Genomic DNA, 18,413 nt, shown 5'->3' with positions numbered 1-18,413 from the left:
GATAGTTCGCATGTTTTTTTTTTGGTCGAAGCGATAGTCCGCATTGACTTGGACCTAGATGTGAGGATTTAATTGAATCCGAGCTTTTATTTGTGCTTCTCTGTTTCCTAATCCTTCCATACGTGAATCCCCTGAGCTCCGTTGCATGTGATTCCGGTGAGGGAGATCTCTGTCGTGCTACTCAGTCGAGGAGAGAGAATTTCGTCTTTTGGGCTTGGTGATGTAAACGGGTCTCGAAATGAAAATCCAAATATATTCGAATTGAGATTCTGGTTTTGGACTAGACATGAATAATGGGTGGGCCGGCATAGGACCTAAAACCTTGCCCGTGATTGGAAAACTATTAATTTTCTTGATGAAATGATCGGGCCTGCATGAGCTTGGCGGGCCGGGTTGGATGTGTCGAGCCCGAGAGAAATTACATGCCTAGACCCACCCAATTTGTGCTTCGGGCTTGGGCGGGCCGCAAAGCCCGTGATCAGATCCCATTTTAAACCGAATTCATTGATCTACAGATACTAATACCGAAAAGTGTCGAGTACTTTACAAACTGGTTTAGAAAACTGGTCCTCTGAACAACAACGTTATAGTAGAGGGGGAAAGAAATGGAGAAAGGGACAGAGGAGGCAATGGTTTAGATTGGGGTTTAATTTTTGCATCTTTATCATGTTTATGCTTAATTTGTACACTAGGTTTTTTTTTTTTTTAGGTCAGAGTACACTAGGTTACCATAAACCGCTCCGACTAAATATGCTTCATAGTACAGTAACTTAACAAGAATTATGAGAGTGTATGCAATGAAAAAGGGGAGAGCTTTAGATGACTCATTACGATTAGTACGAAGCAAAGAAGCACGTCAACTGGAAAAGGGTCGAGATTGTGTCACAACCGCTATTATAGCCGGTCCGGAATGGCCACATTAACCCGACTCGAGATCTAAAAAAATGATCCTTTGTCAAGATTAAGCTCAAGATAATTAATGTAGTACAACTAGTCGGCCTATATTTGAAGGGAAGTCTGATCATGCAAGTTAGATATCAAATTCTCCTTCACTACTGCCCATTTGCACGCGAGTTGCCATTGCTGAGCGATTTAGGAAGATAGTTATAAGTACAATTCAGCCTCGATAGTTGACAATTCATGCTGTCAGACTGGTGTGTTGCGGTTTGATAAGAAGTTGTAACCAAACCATCTTAGTGAACAATTTGATGGACCTCCCAATGTAAGAACATCTTCAAACGAAGAGATGTGAAGTTCGAACTCTCTCATTTTCGCCTAAAGAGATGACTTTGACGTTTGGCCCAATCAGTCTTCACTCTGCATCCCTTTTGTCATTACTATTTGAGTATACGTGTTGAATGATAAACAATCATTTAATTATATATATCGCCTCATAAAAAGGCTACAAAAACGTGAACTTTTTTAATATGAAAGATAAAGAAACATACATTCCTATTTCTTATAACAGGATTTGATCATTAGCTTTGCGGGCCGCTCAGGCATTCAACTGACAGCTTAAAATTTTAGAACAATTAGTAGTAACTTTACGAATTTTTACATGGTATCAGAATAGAAGCAGTTGACGGTGATTCCATAAAATTTTACAACAACCAAGTCGATTTCTATATTATATATTTCTATTTTAACTTTCATTTGTGAAAGAAACCGTGTCGCTGACCTTATGTATCATGCTTCTTCTTCTTCTTTTCGGTTAGCGTGTTCTTTGGAGCGCAAGAATTCAAAGTCAAGAGACATCTCTGTCCATAGCTCATAAAATAACATCCTTAGTTAGTAACTCATTTGCAATTGGAAAGCTACTTTTTTGGAATATTTGAGGAGCTGCAGATAGCACCTGAAGCACATCCCAGGGCGGTAAGACCCAAACAAAGTTGAAAAGAAATATAAAGAATGACTTGGAAATTAGGAGGACAATTGCGACTCTTAAGACTTCGATTTATTCTTTTATAGTCCACCGTTGGAGGTGCTATCTGGAATAGAAGAGTCGAGCGGTCCATATCTTGAGTTGTTGAAGTGATTCATGTAATATATAAATAGGCCATTTCTAATTAATTATTTAAGTTTAGTAAAAGGCAATTATTTATTTAATATAGAAGATAAATAAACATATTCCTATTTATCGTATGTATTGGTTAAAAGAGCTTGTAATACAAAATTATACATATATACGTTCATTATCTATCTGTAGTTGCAGACGATTAGCATGTCAGAGGACCTCTGCTAAGAAGATTTACAATCAGGGCGGTTCATGATTTTGCTTTGTCTTCCCGTTTGAAGGTTGTGGATAGTATTCGAGCCATAATTGGCATTGGCCTGTAGCTAAATCCAGAGCATTTAATTGAATCCAGGCTGCTATACACCTCTGTTGAGGGAGAAATTACATACCAAGACCTGCCAAATTTGTGCTTCGGGCCTAGGCGGGCCGCAAAGCCCGTGATCAGACCCTGTTTTAAGCCAAGTTCATTGATCTATAATTATTAATACCGAACGGTGTCTGGTACTTTAAAATCAATTTACGAAACTGGTACACTAAACAACAACGTAATAGACGAGGGTGAAAGAAACGGAGGAAGGGACAGAGGAGGCAATGGTTTAGATTGGGATTTAATTTTTGCATCTTTATCATGTTCATGCGTAATTTGTACAATAGGTAATCATAAACCGCTTTGACTAAGTATCGCTTCATCGCCCAATAACCTACCAAGAATTATGAGAGAATATGCAATGAAAAGGGGAGAGTTTCATATATGACTTGTTACTATTAGTTCAAAGCAAAGAAGCATATCAACTGAAGACTTTGTCAGAGTTGCTACAATAGTTGGTCTGGAACGGCACGATTAATCAAACTTGAGAACGAGAAAAGCAATACTTCATTGTGATTAACCTGAGATAATTAATGTGGAATAATCACCAAAAAAGTCCTAAAATTATTGTACATACGTCAATTCTATTTTAAACATTTTTATTTGGCCAATTTAGTTTGGTTTTGCCAAAATTGAACTTCCACTTGCTCAATTGCTCTACCACTTTGATTGGACACCACAAGAATTTGACATGACCTTGGTATTTGGAGCTACAGCTCGGAAAAAAGAATGACTTGAACTTAATTGCCATCCTATAACGTTTCATCCCAAAGCATTGGGAATAGTATCAATGACTATTTTGCACTCCCTGTCCTTGTGAAAGAAGATTTTTCCATTGAGGCACTACTTATACAATAAGACATTCTTACTACGAATAGGGCAATCCTTTCTTCCCTACAAGTCTGCAAAGCGCAAGAGCATCGTTCCAACGTATTGAAGCCATACTTGGATGCATTGAATGAATGTGAATCAATGCACCTCAGTCCTTAGATAAGGTGGATTCCACTAGAGTCCATCTGTGAGACCAATCTAACTCAACGCGGAGTCCACTCCCTCAATCCTCATGCTTACGAAAAATATCAGTATTGTGCCTTTTTTTTCTGGGTTGTTGACACGTGATTTTTGCCAGTTCGATAAATCGGTGCTTAAAAGGTAAATGCACTAAGATAATGTGAAAATGGACAATAAGGTGAAATAGTAAAATTATTAGAAAATGTGTTTAAAAAAAATCGGGCCGGTTCAACCCGGTACGACCGAACGGGCCCTTTTCCTCCCCTCTCTTATCTCTTCCAATTGGGCCTAAGCCCTTTTTCTTTCTCTTTCTTTTCTCAATTTGGCCCGGGCCCGAGCCCTTTTTGCCCTGTCTCTTTTTAGCCCAGCCCCTATTCTGTCTTCACCCCCCCTCTCCTCTCTCTCACGCTCGTTCACAGAAGCGACGAAGACAAGAAACGGAAGCGACGAAGGCAGAAACGGCCGACGAAGAAGGTACGAAGGACAAAACGGCCAGGACAGAGCAGTGCGCCGCAAGGTCGAGCGGAGTCTGGCAGGCGGGTACTTTCCTTTGGAGTGAGGTGAGCGGGGGAAAAAGAATGAAGAGGGGGAGAGCTGGTTTAGAAAAGAAAGGAAAGAGGATTGAGGGAATCGGGAGGGGAAGGCAGAGAAGAATCGGGAAGAGAAAGGGGGGGTGTTCAAGAGGAGAGCGTCTCGGTCCCGTTGTTCGTATGAACGACGACCGGGCAAATCTCTTCCCCCTCTTTGTTGTTCATTCGCTCGCTCATTGTCGCCGGTTGCCATCGCCGGAGGCCTCGTGATTCGGTGATTCGCCTTCTCGGACGGAGAACAGTCGCGGGAACCAGATTTTAGTCGACGAGAAGAGACGATCCAAGCTCCGACGTCGGTGATTTCCCACCATTCCCGAACCAGATGCCGTCACCGTTAGCTCTCTCTCTCTCTCTCTCTCTCTCTCTCTCTCTCTCTCTCTCTCTGCTGTGTGTATGTATGTTTCATTATTATATCGCTCCAAAATTTTTTTAGCCGTTAATGATGCTTTGGCCGGAGGTTATTTGTCTCGGTCATCGTCGGTAATAGACCGGCGACGGTCGGAATAGCCGGTCGACGGGGTGTGAGGCTGTTGGTGGTCGTCGGCATTGACGGCACGCGACGACGGTCGGAGATTGACAAGTGTGCGGCGTGATCACGGTGGAAGCGGCTTCGTTGATGAAGTCGTGTGGAAGGAGTTCCGGTCGTGAAGAAGACGTCCCAGGGCAGACAAAACAAAAATAGAAAATAATAAAAAGATCCGAAAATATAAAAATAAATAAATAGGACCGGGTCGGATTCGGTATTGGGTCGAGAGCTGGGTCGGATCGGAAGCACCCTGGGCTGGAGGTGTTTTTGAATTGGGCCGAACGTGTGGGTTTATTTTAGTTTGGGGCTTGAATCGTTTAAAGAAAAATTAGAAATTTGGACTTGGTCTGATTGGCTTGGCCCAAGCCAATCAGACCAAGGCGACATTTGAACTGGGCCTTAAGGCTGGCCCGATTTGACCCAACCCGGACGTTCGGGGTCAGGGTCGGGCCGGCAATTCGGACTTGGTTCCCCTGACCCGATCGGAAGTTCTATTTTTCAGATTAAAAATTATTAAAAAAATAAAAAATTCAGAAAAATTCAAAAATATAGAAAAATTTTAGGAATTAGTTATGACTAAATTTCACTAGATTTTAGTGTTAATTCTAGTTTGGAGCTTATTTTGCATAAAAAATGTGAAAGTCTTTTTGGTGAGAGTTGAACTCAAAAATTGAATAAGTTACGAGGCTTTTGATTACCTTTTCTTTTTTTAAGAGACAATGCTAGGTCGTGGGTTGCTTGTTTTCTATTATGATTATTTGATTGCGCACTTTTAATAAGTTGGTCATTATTTTCCATTTTTAACTTGGTTAGGATGAACTTTAGGATCTTCGATAGCTGCCCTGGCACGTTGGTTAGTAAATAGTCAAGTTTAGGTATTGAAAAGGTATTAGTTAAACAATTAGTGCAATCAAGTCCTCGATTTTTAGAATTTCTAGTTGTGCATGCATCGATTGCTCATGCATTGAGACAACATTCCCGCATTTCGATTAGGGTTTATAGTCAATATTAGCTAGTGGCGACTCCAATTGAATGCCTGGATTAGAAAAACCAATGTCGCGCGATATATGAGGCTTGGGAGCGCCTCTGTCCTTAGATAGATGAGCCTTTTAGTTTGTCTTTCGAGCGAACCAATTGATGTTCACGTCTATTGATAAATACCTCTAAATCTATTTCACCCTAAGGGGCGGCCCCTCGAGAATATTGGGGTAGGTCACGACAGGGGTCATTGGAAGAAACGCACAAATGCTAAAGTCAAGGTCATCGAAGACTTTTCAGAGTGTCAAGAACATCAATTCTAGTCTGGCCTAACATTTTTCTCGGTCCCCACTAAGGGCTGTTTATGGATACGAAAATATCGTGCTGATTGGCTGGCATGAAGATGAAGACTTCTGTATTTCCCAGGAAACTGCAGTGGGACCATGAAGAAGAATAAAAGACGGAAAAGATTGAAGGAGAGAACTTAGCCAGTAGCCACAAGTTTCTTTTAGACTTTAGAGGACGAATATGTTGGATGGACAAATTGTTAGGACAAATTGAAAATCAGGAAGTGCTAAGCACGACATTTTGAACTTAACCTTAAATTAACCATGCCAAAACTCACCCCAGATGTCTTTGGAAATAAGTTAGAAAGCCAACCTCGTTAATCCTTTTTGAATGACCCAACAAATTAATATGTTTCGTTAACCGAATTTCTTGGCAAGCGACAATTTCATTTTTTCTGCGACAAGTTAGAAAATTTTACATCGATGCTCCATATGCAACAAGAAAGAAGTATGATCAGATAACCCTAGTAATTACTATGACAAGTCAGTAATCACTATTGCATTGGTCTCACAAATTTCTAAATTAACCGGGTGAAATCCAATATTATATGAGGAGACTAGCAAGGATCACTTAAAGAGGGTGAATAGGTGATTTAAACAATTTCTGACCAATTTAAAGCGGAAATGAAAAATCAAGAACAAAGTCTGAACAACGTTCAGATTTTAAACAGTCTTTGATATAAATCGTGCAAGTGTGCAATGCAATAACTAAAAGAAGCTTTAAGATGTGAGAAAATCTACACACAAGACGTATAGTTATTTGGCTTAGATCAAGCCTCAGGCCCACTCTCCTATGCTTGCAGCTTACGGCCGTATTCCACTAGATGATTAAAATATATTGCGTATTTGGAATGATAACACTTTGTGAATGATAGACCACTCTATCTCACTCAATAACTCTTACAATGTGTCTCTCAAGATCACAGATTTTAGCTCACGAAGGACAAGTAACAAAGTTTGGAGTATGCTCAGACTTTGGAATTGTAGATTTTGAATTTCATCTCTTTTCTTGCTCCTCGATACTTGATCTCCTTTTATACTCCTCCACTTCCAAACTAGCCGTTGGACAGTCTTTAAAGGATCATCTTCTAATCTTCAAGTTGTACAGATTTGTATAAAGAGTATTGAGTAGTCTTGAGTAACAAAATCTGAATCCCGCTGAATCTGGTCATCCATACAACCAGAATCTTGGTTTCCATAAGAAGAGCCTTTCCATTTAAAAAGAAACTTGCCTCGATGTTGATTATCAATCAATTTAAGATAATTTGTATTATAAATTTCCTTTGCAAAATAGCCTTTGAGATCGAGTCAATCAAGACTTTCCATTTGTGAAATCCAAGCCAGATTACTAGCCGTTATGTACGTTCTGAGTTTGCGTCAAAGTCTGGATATAGTCTGGTTCTATATAATTTTATCTCGCATTCAGAACTTATGTCAGGATGGGTAGAATGGGTTGTTCTCTAAATTCTGAACCTTCCGATTCCATTATAAAGTTTGAACTTCTTCTTCTGCCATCTAGGTCTGAATTTTATCGTTTGCAGTATAGAATATGAACTTCTCCTTCTGCCTTATATAAAGTCTGAACTTCTTGAAGTAATAAGTTTGCCATCTCCAAAGTATAATTTTATAGATCAAAATACTTCAAAGCATTTATCAGACTTACAAAATACTCATGGACTATTTTGTCAACTTCAAAATCTATTAGGAGGTTTTTTCAACATTATATTCTTCTGTTTCAGCTTTTATTTGGGGAAGAAATGGTGTTGCGCGTATATTTTCAAAGCGCCTAAACAGTCACGTTCCGTATCTTGAATTTTCTAAGCTAGCGTGCTCTTTGGGGAGCAAAGAATTCTAAGCCAAGAGACATCTCTGTCCATTACTTGGGCACTCGCAGGCTGTGAACAGTAGTTCCTAAATGACCAAATCAATGATACTTTTCCATCCTGGTTGGGCTCACTTGTCGTCGTGCCGATCTTGGCAAGCTAACAGATTCCACGGGGTGATTTGGGGAACTTGTAAGCAACTCTACTTTCCCAAGGCTTCAGATCATCGACCTATCCCAGAACAATTGCCTGTAGCTTGCCATCTAAGTACCTTGAGCGTTCGATTGCCATGAAAGTTGCAGCGGCAGATCGAGCGGACTATTTTGGGCAACACTGATCTGTAAATCATAAATGCCATCAAGAACCTCTGTCACAGGCTCTGCCCACGATACACGACCCTGCAACTACTCTATGATAATGACAAACAAAGGCTCCCGCAACTAAAGTAACCAAGGATCTACGAATATCTCACATTCATCGATCTTTCAAGCAACAGTTTCACAATACACACGGTGGGCATTGGGTCAGCAAATCCAAGAGTGAACACGTGACCTTGAAGTTGCCACCCATTAGAAATTTAATAATTATAAATCATCCACATAATATAGATCAATATAGTTTCATTATTTGTGGAAAAAATTTAAAAAACAGTTGCTCAAAGCAGATATTTGAAACTGTCCGCAACGCAACACGAAACTTTAAAATCTCACTCCGACTAAACTGTTACTCTAAATGACCAGCCTCCATTACATTTCAAGACTGAAAGAGATTTCATAAGGTCCTAATCTATCATTTCCATATAATTTCACATCTTAACAGCTCTTAAATTGGATCCCGCAATCCAAATATCACATAAATTTAAATTTATGATCTAATTTCAATAATTATTTTGATTAGATGAATAAAAGACTTGAGTTTTACGGGTGTTACGAAACAAAGTTAATCCGCCCCGACGAAAACTCGCTGGCGGGTACCTGAAAAACCTTTCTTTTCTTCTTTTATCTCCTTTCTTTTTCTCTGTTTATTTAGTTCTGTGCTCAGAATCAGATTCTGGGCAGAAATGATTCTTTTTTATTCTGTGTCCGGAAATGATTTCTAAGCATTTAAAGGCATTTGGTAACTGCCCAAAATTTCTGTTCTTAGAATAGAAAAAGAATTGAAATGCGTTTGGTAACTACACAAAATTTTTTTTTATTAATAATATTTTAAATTTTTTAATACTTATTTCTTTTTTTTCCCTTTATTTCTTTTTTTTTTCTTTCTTGCCCCTTCCTTTCTTGGCCATGGCCCGGGCAGGCAGCGGCCCATCGCCACAACGCCGGCGGCGAGGGCATCGCGGCCCTCGCCGGGTGGCGACAGGCGAGGTCGGCCTCGCCTTGGGCCGGGCAAGGCTCGACCTCGCCTAGATCTAGCAAGGCCAACCTCGTCGTTGCCACCCAGGTCTGTCGCCTGGGTGGCGACGGCGAGGGGGACCCTCGCCAGCCACAGGTGAGGGCCGCGACGCCCTCGCCAGCCCTGGCCTATGGCCGGTCGCCTGCGGTCGGTGGCCGATGGGTTGTCGGGTCGAAGAACAACAATAACCAAAAAAAAGAAAAAAATCAAGAAGAATCAGTTTTGAAAAAATTGTTCCAGAATCAAGAAGCTGTTTTTTCTATATTCTTGATTCTGTTACAAAACTGATTCCGGGCATAATTTTTTGCAAAATTATGTCCGGACACAAAAAATTTAGCAAACGGATTTCTGTTATCAAACTGACTCTGAAAATAAAATAACAGAATCAGTCGCTATTTGATAAGTTGCCAAACAGCCCTATGTCGAAACTGCACTTTCCTCTTTACTGCTTTTATCTCTCGTGGTCTTCTTTTTCTATTTTTTTTTTTTGCCCACACTTTTTGACCGAGTCAAAGTCCTCGTATTACATCAGCCATGCCCCTTGAATGGGCGAAGGCCAAAATGGTGAAGAGCCCCAGAGCAAAGGAGAGAGCTCATTCTGAAATTCAGCAAGTTCTTTGAGGAAAAGAGGGGATCGACGAGCAAGGCATCCAGCAACTACACTACTTTAGATTAATCTTAAAAGAAACTCTACGCTTGCATCCTCCTATTCCCTTCATCACGAGAGAGTTAAGGGACAAATGTGCAGTCTCCCGCATATGAGATACGGCCAAAAACTATAGTCATCATCAATGCGTGGGCACTTAGAAGAGATCCTGATAAATGGAATGATGCTGAATGATTTCTATCAGAGAGATTTGGAAAACTCTTCAGTTACCTACAAAGGGACTAACTTCGGATACATTCCATCTGGAGCAGGTAGAAGGATGTGTCCCGGCATATTATTTGGTCTTGCCAATATTGAACTTCCGCTTGCTCAATTGCTCTGCCACTTTGATTGGAAACCACAAGAGTTTGACATTTGGAGCTACAGCTCGGAAAAAGAATGAATTGAACTTAATTGCCATCCTATAACGTTTCATCCCAAAGCATTGAGAGTTATGCACTCCATATCCTTGTGAAAGAAAGATTTTTCCACTGAGACATTACTGATATAATAGAACACCTCTTACTGCGAGTAGGGCTATTCTTTCTTCCCTGCAAGTCGGCAAAGTGCAAGAGCATGATACCAACGTACTGAAGCCATACTTGGATGCACTGAATGAATGCGAATCAACGCACCTCAGTCCTTAGATCACGTGAATCTTGCTAGAGGCTATTTGTGAGACCAATCTAACTCAACGCAAAGTCTACTCCCTCAATCCTCATCCTTACGAAAGATATCACTATCGCGACTTTTTGCTAGGGTTAGAGAAAAAAACGCACATATGTTTAAGTCAAGGTCATCGAGGACTTTTCGGTGTATCGAGAACATCAATTCGAGTCTCGCCTAGTACTTTTCTTGGTCCACACTTAGAGCTGTTTACGGAAACGAAAAATTCCAGCTGATTATTTTGGCTGGCATGAAGATGAAGACTTCTGTATTTCACAGGAAACTGCCGTGGGACCATGAAGAAGAATAAAAGACGGAAAGATCAAAGGAGAGGACCTACCCAGTAGCCACAAGTTTCTTTTAGAGTTTTAGCGGACGAATTTGTTAGGACAAATTGAAAATCAAGAAGTGCTAAACCCGACATTTTGAACTTAACCTTAAATTAAACATGCCAAAAACCTGATGTTTTTGGAAATAACTTAGAAAACCAACCTTGTTCATCCTTTTTGAAAGACTCAATTGATAATTACACTCCAACTAAACCGTTACTCTAAATGATAAAAGCCTCCATTACATTCCACGACCAAAATAGATTTCTGTCAAATTCCACGCTCCACAACGTCCTAATCTATCATTTGCATGTAATTCCACAGCTTAACAACTCCTAAATCAGATCCCCTAGCTCAAATATCACATAACTTCGAATTGATGACCTAACTCCGATAATAGATGAACAAAAGGCTTGAATTCTTACTAACCTTGGCTTGGTGAGGTCTGCATAGCGTGAACATGAGAAATCTTTGTTTTCTTCCCTCTCCTTTCTCTATTTCTTCTCTCTGTTCATTGGACCAAGCTGTGCTTTTCCTCTTTCTTTCTTGGGTTAATACCACGAAAAATCCTAAATTGGTACACCTGATACAAATTTACCAAAAACTAATTTTTTGACCACCAAAAATCCAAATCTAGTACGTTTGTGACAAATTTACCTTCTGTTAAACTGGATTAATATCACAAAAAATCACAAACTGATACACCTATGACAAACGGAGAGTAAAACCCCGAACTAGTACACACGTCAACCGTCATGTGTCATCTAACTTAGAAATTTGATGGTAAAATTAAACGAAAACTAAGGCTCCGTTCGTTTGGCGGAAAATATTCTCCCGGAAAATATTTTTCGGGTTTTCCGGTGTTCGGGGGGCGGAAAACATTTTCTGTGGGAAAATATTTTCCTTCCCCCCCTCACAAAATAGCCTAAGTCTACGGAAAATGACTTCCGCTTCTTCAAAAGCGGAAATCATTTTCCAGAGCTTCTTCTTCTTCTTCTTCACTAAGGTCGCGGCCGCCGCCAGCTGCGCCGCTGCAGCCGCTGCCGGCGCGCCGCCGGTCCACGGCCGTCGGCCGCCGGCTGCCGGACGCCGCGCGCCGCCGGACGTTGGCCGTCGGTGCCGTGTGCCCGCCGCGCGGTCGCGGCCACTGTCGCTGCCGGCTGGTCGCCGCGCCCGCCGCCGGCGAAAAATATTTTCCGAAACTTTTTCATATTGGTCGCCGAACACCGAAAATTATGTTCTAGGAAAATATTTTCCAAAAGAAGAATATTTTCCGCCAAACGAACGGAGCCTAACATGTAAATGAAATTGTCACATGTGTTGACGTTAATTTTTGGTGATCAAAAAATTAATTTAGAATAAATTTATCATAAATATACCAGTTTGAATTTTTTTTAATATTGATCATTCTTTCTTTTATCCATCGTGGTCTTCCTTTCCCTTTTTTTTTGGCCCACACTTTTGACCGAGTCAAAGTCCTCACGTCACGCGAGAAATCTTTGTTTTCTTCCCTCTCATTTCTTTCTTTCTTTCCTCTGTTCACTGGACCAAGCTGCACTTTCCTCTTTCTTTCTTTTATCTCTCGTGGTCTTCTTTTTCTTTCTGTTTTTGGCCCACACAGACAGTAGGATTGTTGATTAAAATCAACTCACTGCGTTAGAGTAAAGCATGAGAACGACATCGGAGAAGAACTTGTCTATATAACTAACATCTTCATCATCAGGCCTCATGTACACTCGAGTTGGCAGAGTGAGTTTGAGAGTAGCACTAGATTTGCTAAGGTAACCATGGAAAAAGAGTCATTTCACTTCAACTATATGATACTCTTGCTTACTCTTGTTGCTTCACACTCTCTTGCTTCAACCCTACCACGTTGCCATGAAGACGAGAGATCTGCGCTGTTGGAGTTCAAGGCAACCTTCTTCACCAGACAGCCTTGGTGCTGTTACAGCGTCACTTCAGATGAGCGACCAAAAATTGAATCCTGGAATGCATCAACAGGGAAAACTCAAAGCGACTGCTGTTTTTGGGCTGGTGTTGAGTGTGATAAGGTAAGCGGTCACGTGATCGGCCTCGACCTCAGTTGTAGTTGTCTCTCCGGTAAAATCAACTCCAACACCAGTATTTTGCGTCTTCTTCGCCTAAGATGCCTTAACCTTGGCTTCAATGACTTCTTTTGTCATATTCCTCCGGCAATTGGAAATCTTGGTTCCTTGACTGACTTGAACTTCTCCGGCTCCTACTTCATGGGCCACATCCCACGTTCGCTCGGTAACTTGACCCGACTTGTCCATCTAGACTTGAGTGACAATTTACTAAATGGTACGATTGCATCTTCTTTTGGCAACATCTTCAAACTGGAGTATTTGAGTCTATCCTTCAACGAATTTGGAGGTAAAATCCCATCTTTTTTTGGACGTCTTGGTCACCTGAAGCATTTAGATCTAAGCGGCAATTCTTTAACGGGTGAAGTTCCATCTTTCTTGGCAAATCTGGTCCAGCTTAAGTATTTAAGTCTAGGAGCCAATATGTTAATTGGGCAAATTCCATCCTCTCTCGGGAACCTCGTCCAACTTACTAGTTTAGATTTAATGTTTAATCAATTAACAGGCGAAATCCCGTCTTCCATTGGAAATCTAGTTCAACTTGTCAATATAGATCTTGGATATAATCTATTAGCGGGTGAGATTCCTCTCTCTTTCCAAAACCTCCAGGAGCTTAGGTGCTTAACACTTGCGTCAAATCGATTAAGTGGTGAAATTCCATCCTCGCTGGGGAGACTCACCCAGTTGATCGACGTTCACCTTTCATTCAACCAATTCCATGGTGCAATTCCAAGCACGATTTTCCAATTACAGGGTCTCAGCACTCTTTATTTGAATTCAAATAACTTGAGTGGCACAGTGAAGTTAGATAAGTTTTCAGAGGCTAAAAACCTTCGAGAACTTGTGTTATCCTCTAACAAACTGTCATTGATCGTCGAAACCAACATAACTCACCGGTACTTGGTTCTAGGTTTAGGTTCATGCAACTTAAATAGTTTCCCTGAGTTTCTACAAGAACAAAATGATTTGCATTTGCTAGATCTATCCGACAATAACATTTCCGGTCAAGTTCCTAAATGGTTTCTGAATGTGAGCACAGAAAACCTCTATAGATTGAACCTCTCTGGCAACTTCCTAACAAGTTTTGCTCAAGATCCCGTTATTTTCAAGTGGAAAGAACTCTTTGTAGCAGATCTCGGTTTCAACGAGTTGCAAGGATCAGTTCCTATTCCCCCTCTTGAAATCCAGCACTACTTCATGTCAAATAACAGGCTCTCTGGAGGAATATCGCCACTCATATGCAATCTAAGCATTATAGAGATGCTCGATTTGTCTGATAATAATCTGACTGGGTTTCTTCCACAATGTTTGAGTAATTTGAGTGGTACTTTGGAAGTAATAAGTCTACAGAGCAACAACTTTATTGGAAAAATTCCTCAGTTGCATGGGAGCTTCTATATGATTGATCTAAGTTACAATAAATTGCAAGGGCCACTGCCAAGATCACTCCGCAAGTGTAACAACTTGCAATTCCTTAATTTCGCAAACAATCAGATTAAAGATGTTTTCCCTTCATGGTTGGGCTCACTTCCAGGATTGAAGGTACTTATATTGCGGTATAATAGATTTCATGGATTTATTGGGGAACCGGCTGATAGAATTGAGTTCCCTACGCTGCAAATCATTGACCTATCTCATAACAGCTTTTTTGGTAGCTTGCCGTCCAAATACTTCAAGCATTGGATTGCCATGAAAGTTTCTGAGACAGATTCGTCAGGCTACATTGGACATAGCAATGGGTCGGTCTGGGATTTCTCTCCATTCGTAACCTTTGACTACTCTATGAGGGTAATTGTCAAAGGCATCCAGACGAATTACTCAAAGATCCAAGAATACCTCACATTGATTGATCTCTCGAGCAACAACTTCAGCGGAGCGATCCCCGAGACCATCGGAAGCCTAAAGCAACTAGAATTGCTCAACCTTTCCAACAACATGCTCTCCGGTCCCCTACCTCCATTCTTGGCAAACCTAACGAATTTGGAAGCATTGGACCTTTCTCAGAACCAGCTCTCCAGAGAGATCCCTCAGGAGTTGACGCAACTCACTTCGCTTGCAGTCTTCAACGTATCTTATAACCGTCTAACTGGGCCTATACCCCAATCACGGCAGTTTTCTACATTCGAAAACAACTCCTACAAGGGAAACTCGGGGCTATGTGGCACTCCTCTGTCTAGAAAATGCGGAGATCCCAAAGCGTCACCGCCATCATCTCCAACGTCTGAAGAAGATCCAGATTATGGAAGTGCAATGAAATTAGACTGGAAGATCGTGTGCATGGGGTATGCAAGTGGGTTAGTGATTGGAGTGGTCCTCGGGAGCAGCTTGATCACAAGAAGAAGAGCTCATAGCCTTGTGAAGAACTTTGGCAGAAGAAAACAAAGGCGAAGAAGGTAGAAGAGATGGTCCGAAACCAAGGAATACTCAACCGAAATCTTTCATCTTCTGTGTTTGAGTACCTGTAACTTTCTCTTAAGTTTTTCTCTTTTAGATATTAACTAGTCCATATGCATTTTGAATAAAGCATTCTGTAATCATACATGTGTTGGAGGACACAAATGAGAAACGTCTATAAATAACAAAAAGGTCGGGTAGAATGAAACTTTTGAGCCACGTTACGTTATCACTAAACTCTGTTCCTTCCACTTCCTTTCATAAAACCATAAATTTTTACACCAATATGTTAAAAAGAAACTTAATTTTTCTGTTTAACTAACATTTATATCCCTAAAAAAAATTCTTGAAAGTGATTCACGTAATATGTAAAAGGGTTATTATTAATTGATAATATGTGTTGAATAATAAGCAATCATTTAATTAAATATATTGGCTCATAAAAAATACAAAATGTGAAATCTTTTAATAAAGAAGATTAACAAACATACATTCCTATTTCTTATATGTGTTGGTCAAAGAGTACGCAATAAAAATATACAATAACACAAAATTCAACAATACCACTTTAAAACAACTATATGTATCATCATAATTAGATTTCACAACCAAATTGATGTAACGCTTTCACGAAGCATTTCACATTTTTAATTTGTTTCAGAAAGCAATTACTAAACTAAATTAACATTTCTTTAAATATGAAAAGCAATGCAAATCACAATGCGAATCCTAGAAATGAAAATGTAGTCAATGTCCGATCCAAGATTCTTTAAAACAAATGCTCCAGACAGTTTCACTTTCTTTCCAAAATACCATGTCATGCCATGCTTATCTTATACTAGTCGGCGTTTTGCTTACTTAGCGTTGAGGCTGATTCACCAATAGAGAAGGCAGGTTGGCCTAGATTGGGAGATAGGAGATTGAGGTCCTGGGATAGGAGTCCGCAACAGAAGCTGAGTGGATTTCAGGGCGTTACACTGGCCAAGTACCAGAATGGTTCTTAGATGTGAGTAAAGAGAAGCTATTGGTTCTGAACTTTTCTATTAACTTCCTAATGGGCTTTTTGCAACCCCTTGATGTTTTCAAATGGAGAGCGATTAAGACTTTAGACCGCAGCTCCAACAAGCAGCAAGGACCGCCTGAAGTCTTCCTGACAACCGTCTTGCACTATCTTGTGTCGTATAACGGACTCTCTGGACAAGTTTCGCCGTCATTTGCGAATTGAGCTCCATACGTGTCCTCGATTTGTCTTGCAACGCCGTAACCGGTGTACTACCACCAATGTTTGAGCAATCTGAGTGACACTTTGGAAGTGATTAGCCTATGAAGCAACTTCCAAGGAAGAATTCCTCAAGTCAAGAAAACGAGTGTGTAATTGATGATGATTGATTTCAGTTATAATCAATTCTGTTTTTTTTTTGGTCGAACGGTTATAATCAATTCAAGGGCCATTAATCATTACCTGGGGCACTCGCAGGATGTGAAGAGTAGGAGTTCCTAAATGTGCAAGATGACCAAATCATTTATACTTTTCCATCCTGGTTGGGCTCACTTGTCGTCGTGCTGATCTTGCAAGCTAACAGATTCCACGGGGTGATTGGGGAACTTGGGAGTAACTATAGTTTCCCGAGGCTTCATATCATCGACCTATCCCAAAACAATTGCCGGTAGCTTGCCATCAAAGTACTTTGAGCGTCGGACCGCCATGAAAGTTGCAGCGGTAGATTAAATGGACTATTTTGGACTACCCAGATCCGTAAATCATAAATCCCATCGAGAACCTCTCTCACAGGTTCTGCCCCGATACCTCACCCTTCGACTTGTTGAAATACATGTATGAGTTATGTTAGAAAAGTTCTACATCGGAAAATTGATGTGGTATTGAGCAATTAATATATCCTAATTGGCCCATAATTCATTTGCTTAAGTTTTTGAGTGAAGGTGGGTCTAACTTGATATATTGACGCGCTCGAACTTGGGCTCTCTCTTAGCGATCTCCCTAAGTGAAGGTATAGGGCTTTTAGTACGCACTTCCAATAATTGGTATCAGAGTCGATGGTTGATTGGTAGGCCTCCAATCTGTCATGATGTTTGGTGAATATCTTAAGAAAATAATTTTATACGATGAACACTTGTTTCGAGTGGAAATTTATTCCCTTCCACATTAATTACTTAGAAACCATTATATTTTTCACAAATCATATAAAATACACTTAATCTTTCTCATTATCTGACATTGATATCACTAAAAAAAATATTTAATTTCATAAAGGGGTCGGTACTTAATTAATTATATATGTGGAGTAATAAGCAATTATTTAATTTCACATATTGCGGCATAAAAGTAGAAAATGTGACATCTTTTAATATAGAAGATAAAGAAACATACATTCCTATTTCTTACATGTGTTGGTTAAAGAGTTTGCGACATAAATGTAGAATGGCTCAAAGTCCAACAATACTGCTTTCAAATAACCATATGGACCGTCATAACTCATTGTATAATCAGAGTTCACAAGCCAAATCACTTATCACATTTGCGAAGCATTTCACATTTTCAATCCGTTTCAGAAAGCAATTATCAAACTAAGTTCACATTACTTTAAATATGAAAAGCAACACAAATCACAATGTTGAAAACGTAGTCAATGTATGATCCAGGTTCTACACAACAAATGCTCCGAACACTTTCGTGCTTCTTCCGAAAACCGTGTCATCCCATGCTTATCTTATATACTCATCGTTGAGACTAGTTCACCAATAGTATTGGCCGATTGCCCAAGATTTGGGAGATAGGAGATCGAGGTCCTGGGACAGGAGTGCACATCAGAAGCTTCGTGGATTTCAGGGCTTACACTGGCCAAGTACTCGAATGGTTCTTAGACGTGAATTAAGAGAAGCTATTGGTTCAGAACCTTTCTACCAACTCCCTGACGGGCTTTCCGCAACGCCCTGATGTTTTCAAATAGACAATGCTCCAGACCCTACACCTTAGCTTCAACAAGCTGCAAGGACCGCTTTAACTCCCCCCTACAACCGTCTTGCAACATCTTGTCTCGAATTACAGACTCTCTGGACAAGTTTCGCTGTCAATTTTCCTAATTGAGCTCCATACATGCCCTCGATTTGTCTTACAACGACTTGATCGGTGCACTCCCACCAATGTTCGAGCATTCTGAGTAAACACTCTCGAAGTGATTAGCCTATGAAGCAACAACTTCCAAG

The 18,413-nt window shown here is 40.4% G+C and overlaps 1 protein-coding gene across 1 annotated transcript; it reads left to right on the top strand.

The window, feature by feature from the left end:
• Nucleotides 1–12,476: 12,476 nt before the first annotated feature.
• Nucleotides 12,477–15,191, top strand: LOC130135138 (receptor-like protein 47). Its single transcript, XM_056303563.1, has one exon. It carries the CDS (start codon nucleotides 12,477–12,479, stop codon nucleotides 15,189–15,191), a length of 2,715 nt encoding a protein of 904 aa, XP_056159538.1.
• Nucleotides 15,192–18,413: the final 3,222 nt, after the last annotated feature.

Source organism: Syzygium oleosum, unplaced genomic scaffold (assembly GCF_021117445.2).
Source record: "Syzygium oleosum isolate NSW1041296 unplaced genomic scaffold, Sole_v2.1 Sole_v2.28, whole genome shotgun sequence".
Taxonomy (NCBI): Eukaryota; Viridiplantae; Streptophyta; class Magnoliopsida; order Myrtales; family Myrtaceae; genus Syzygium; species Syzygium oleosum.
The sequence above is the reverse complement of the archived record's forward strand: the minus strand, read 5'-3'. Positions and strand labels throughout refer to the sequence as shown.

Coding starts and splice junctions, on each gene's coding strand:
- LOC130135138 (XM_056303563.1), top strand. CDS start 12,477: ATGGAAAAAGAGTCATTTCACTTCAACTATATGATACTCTTGCTTACT.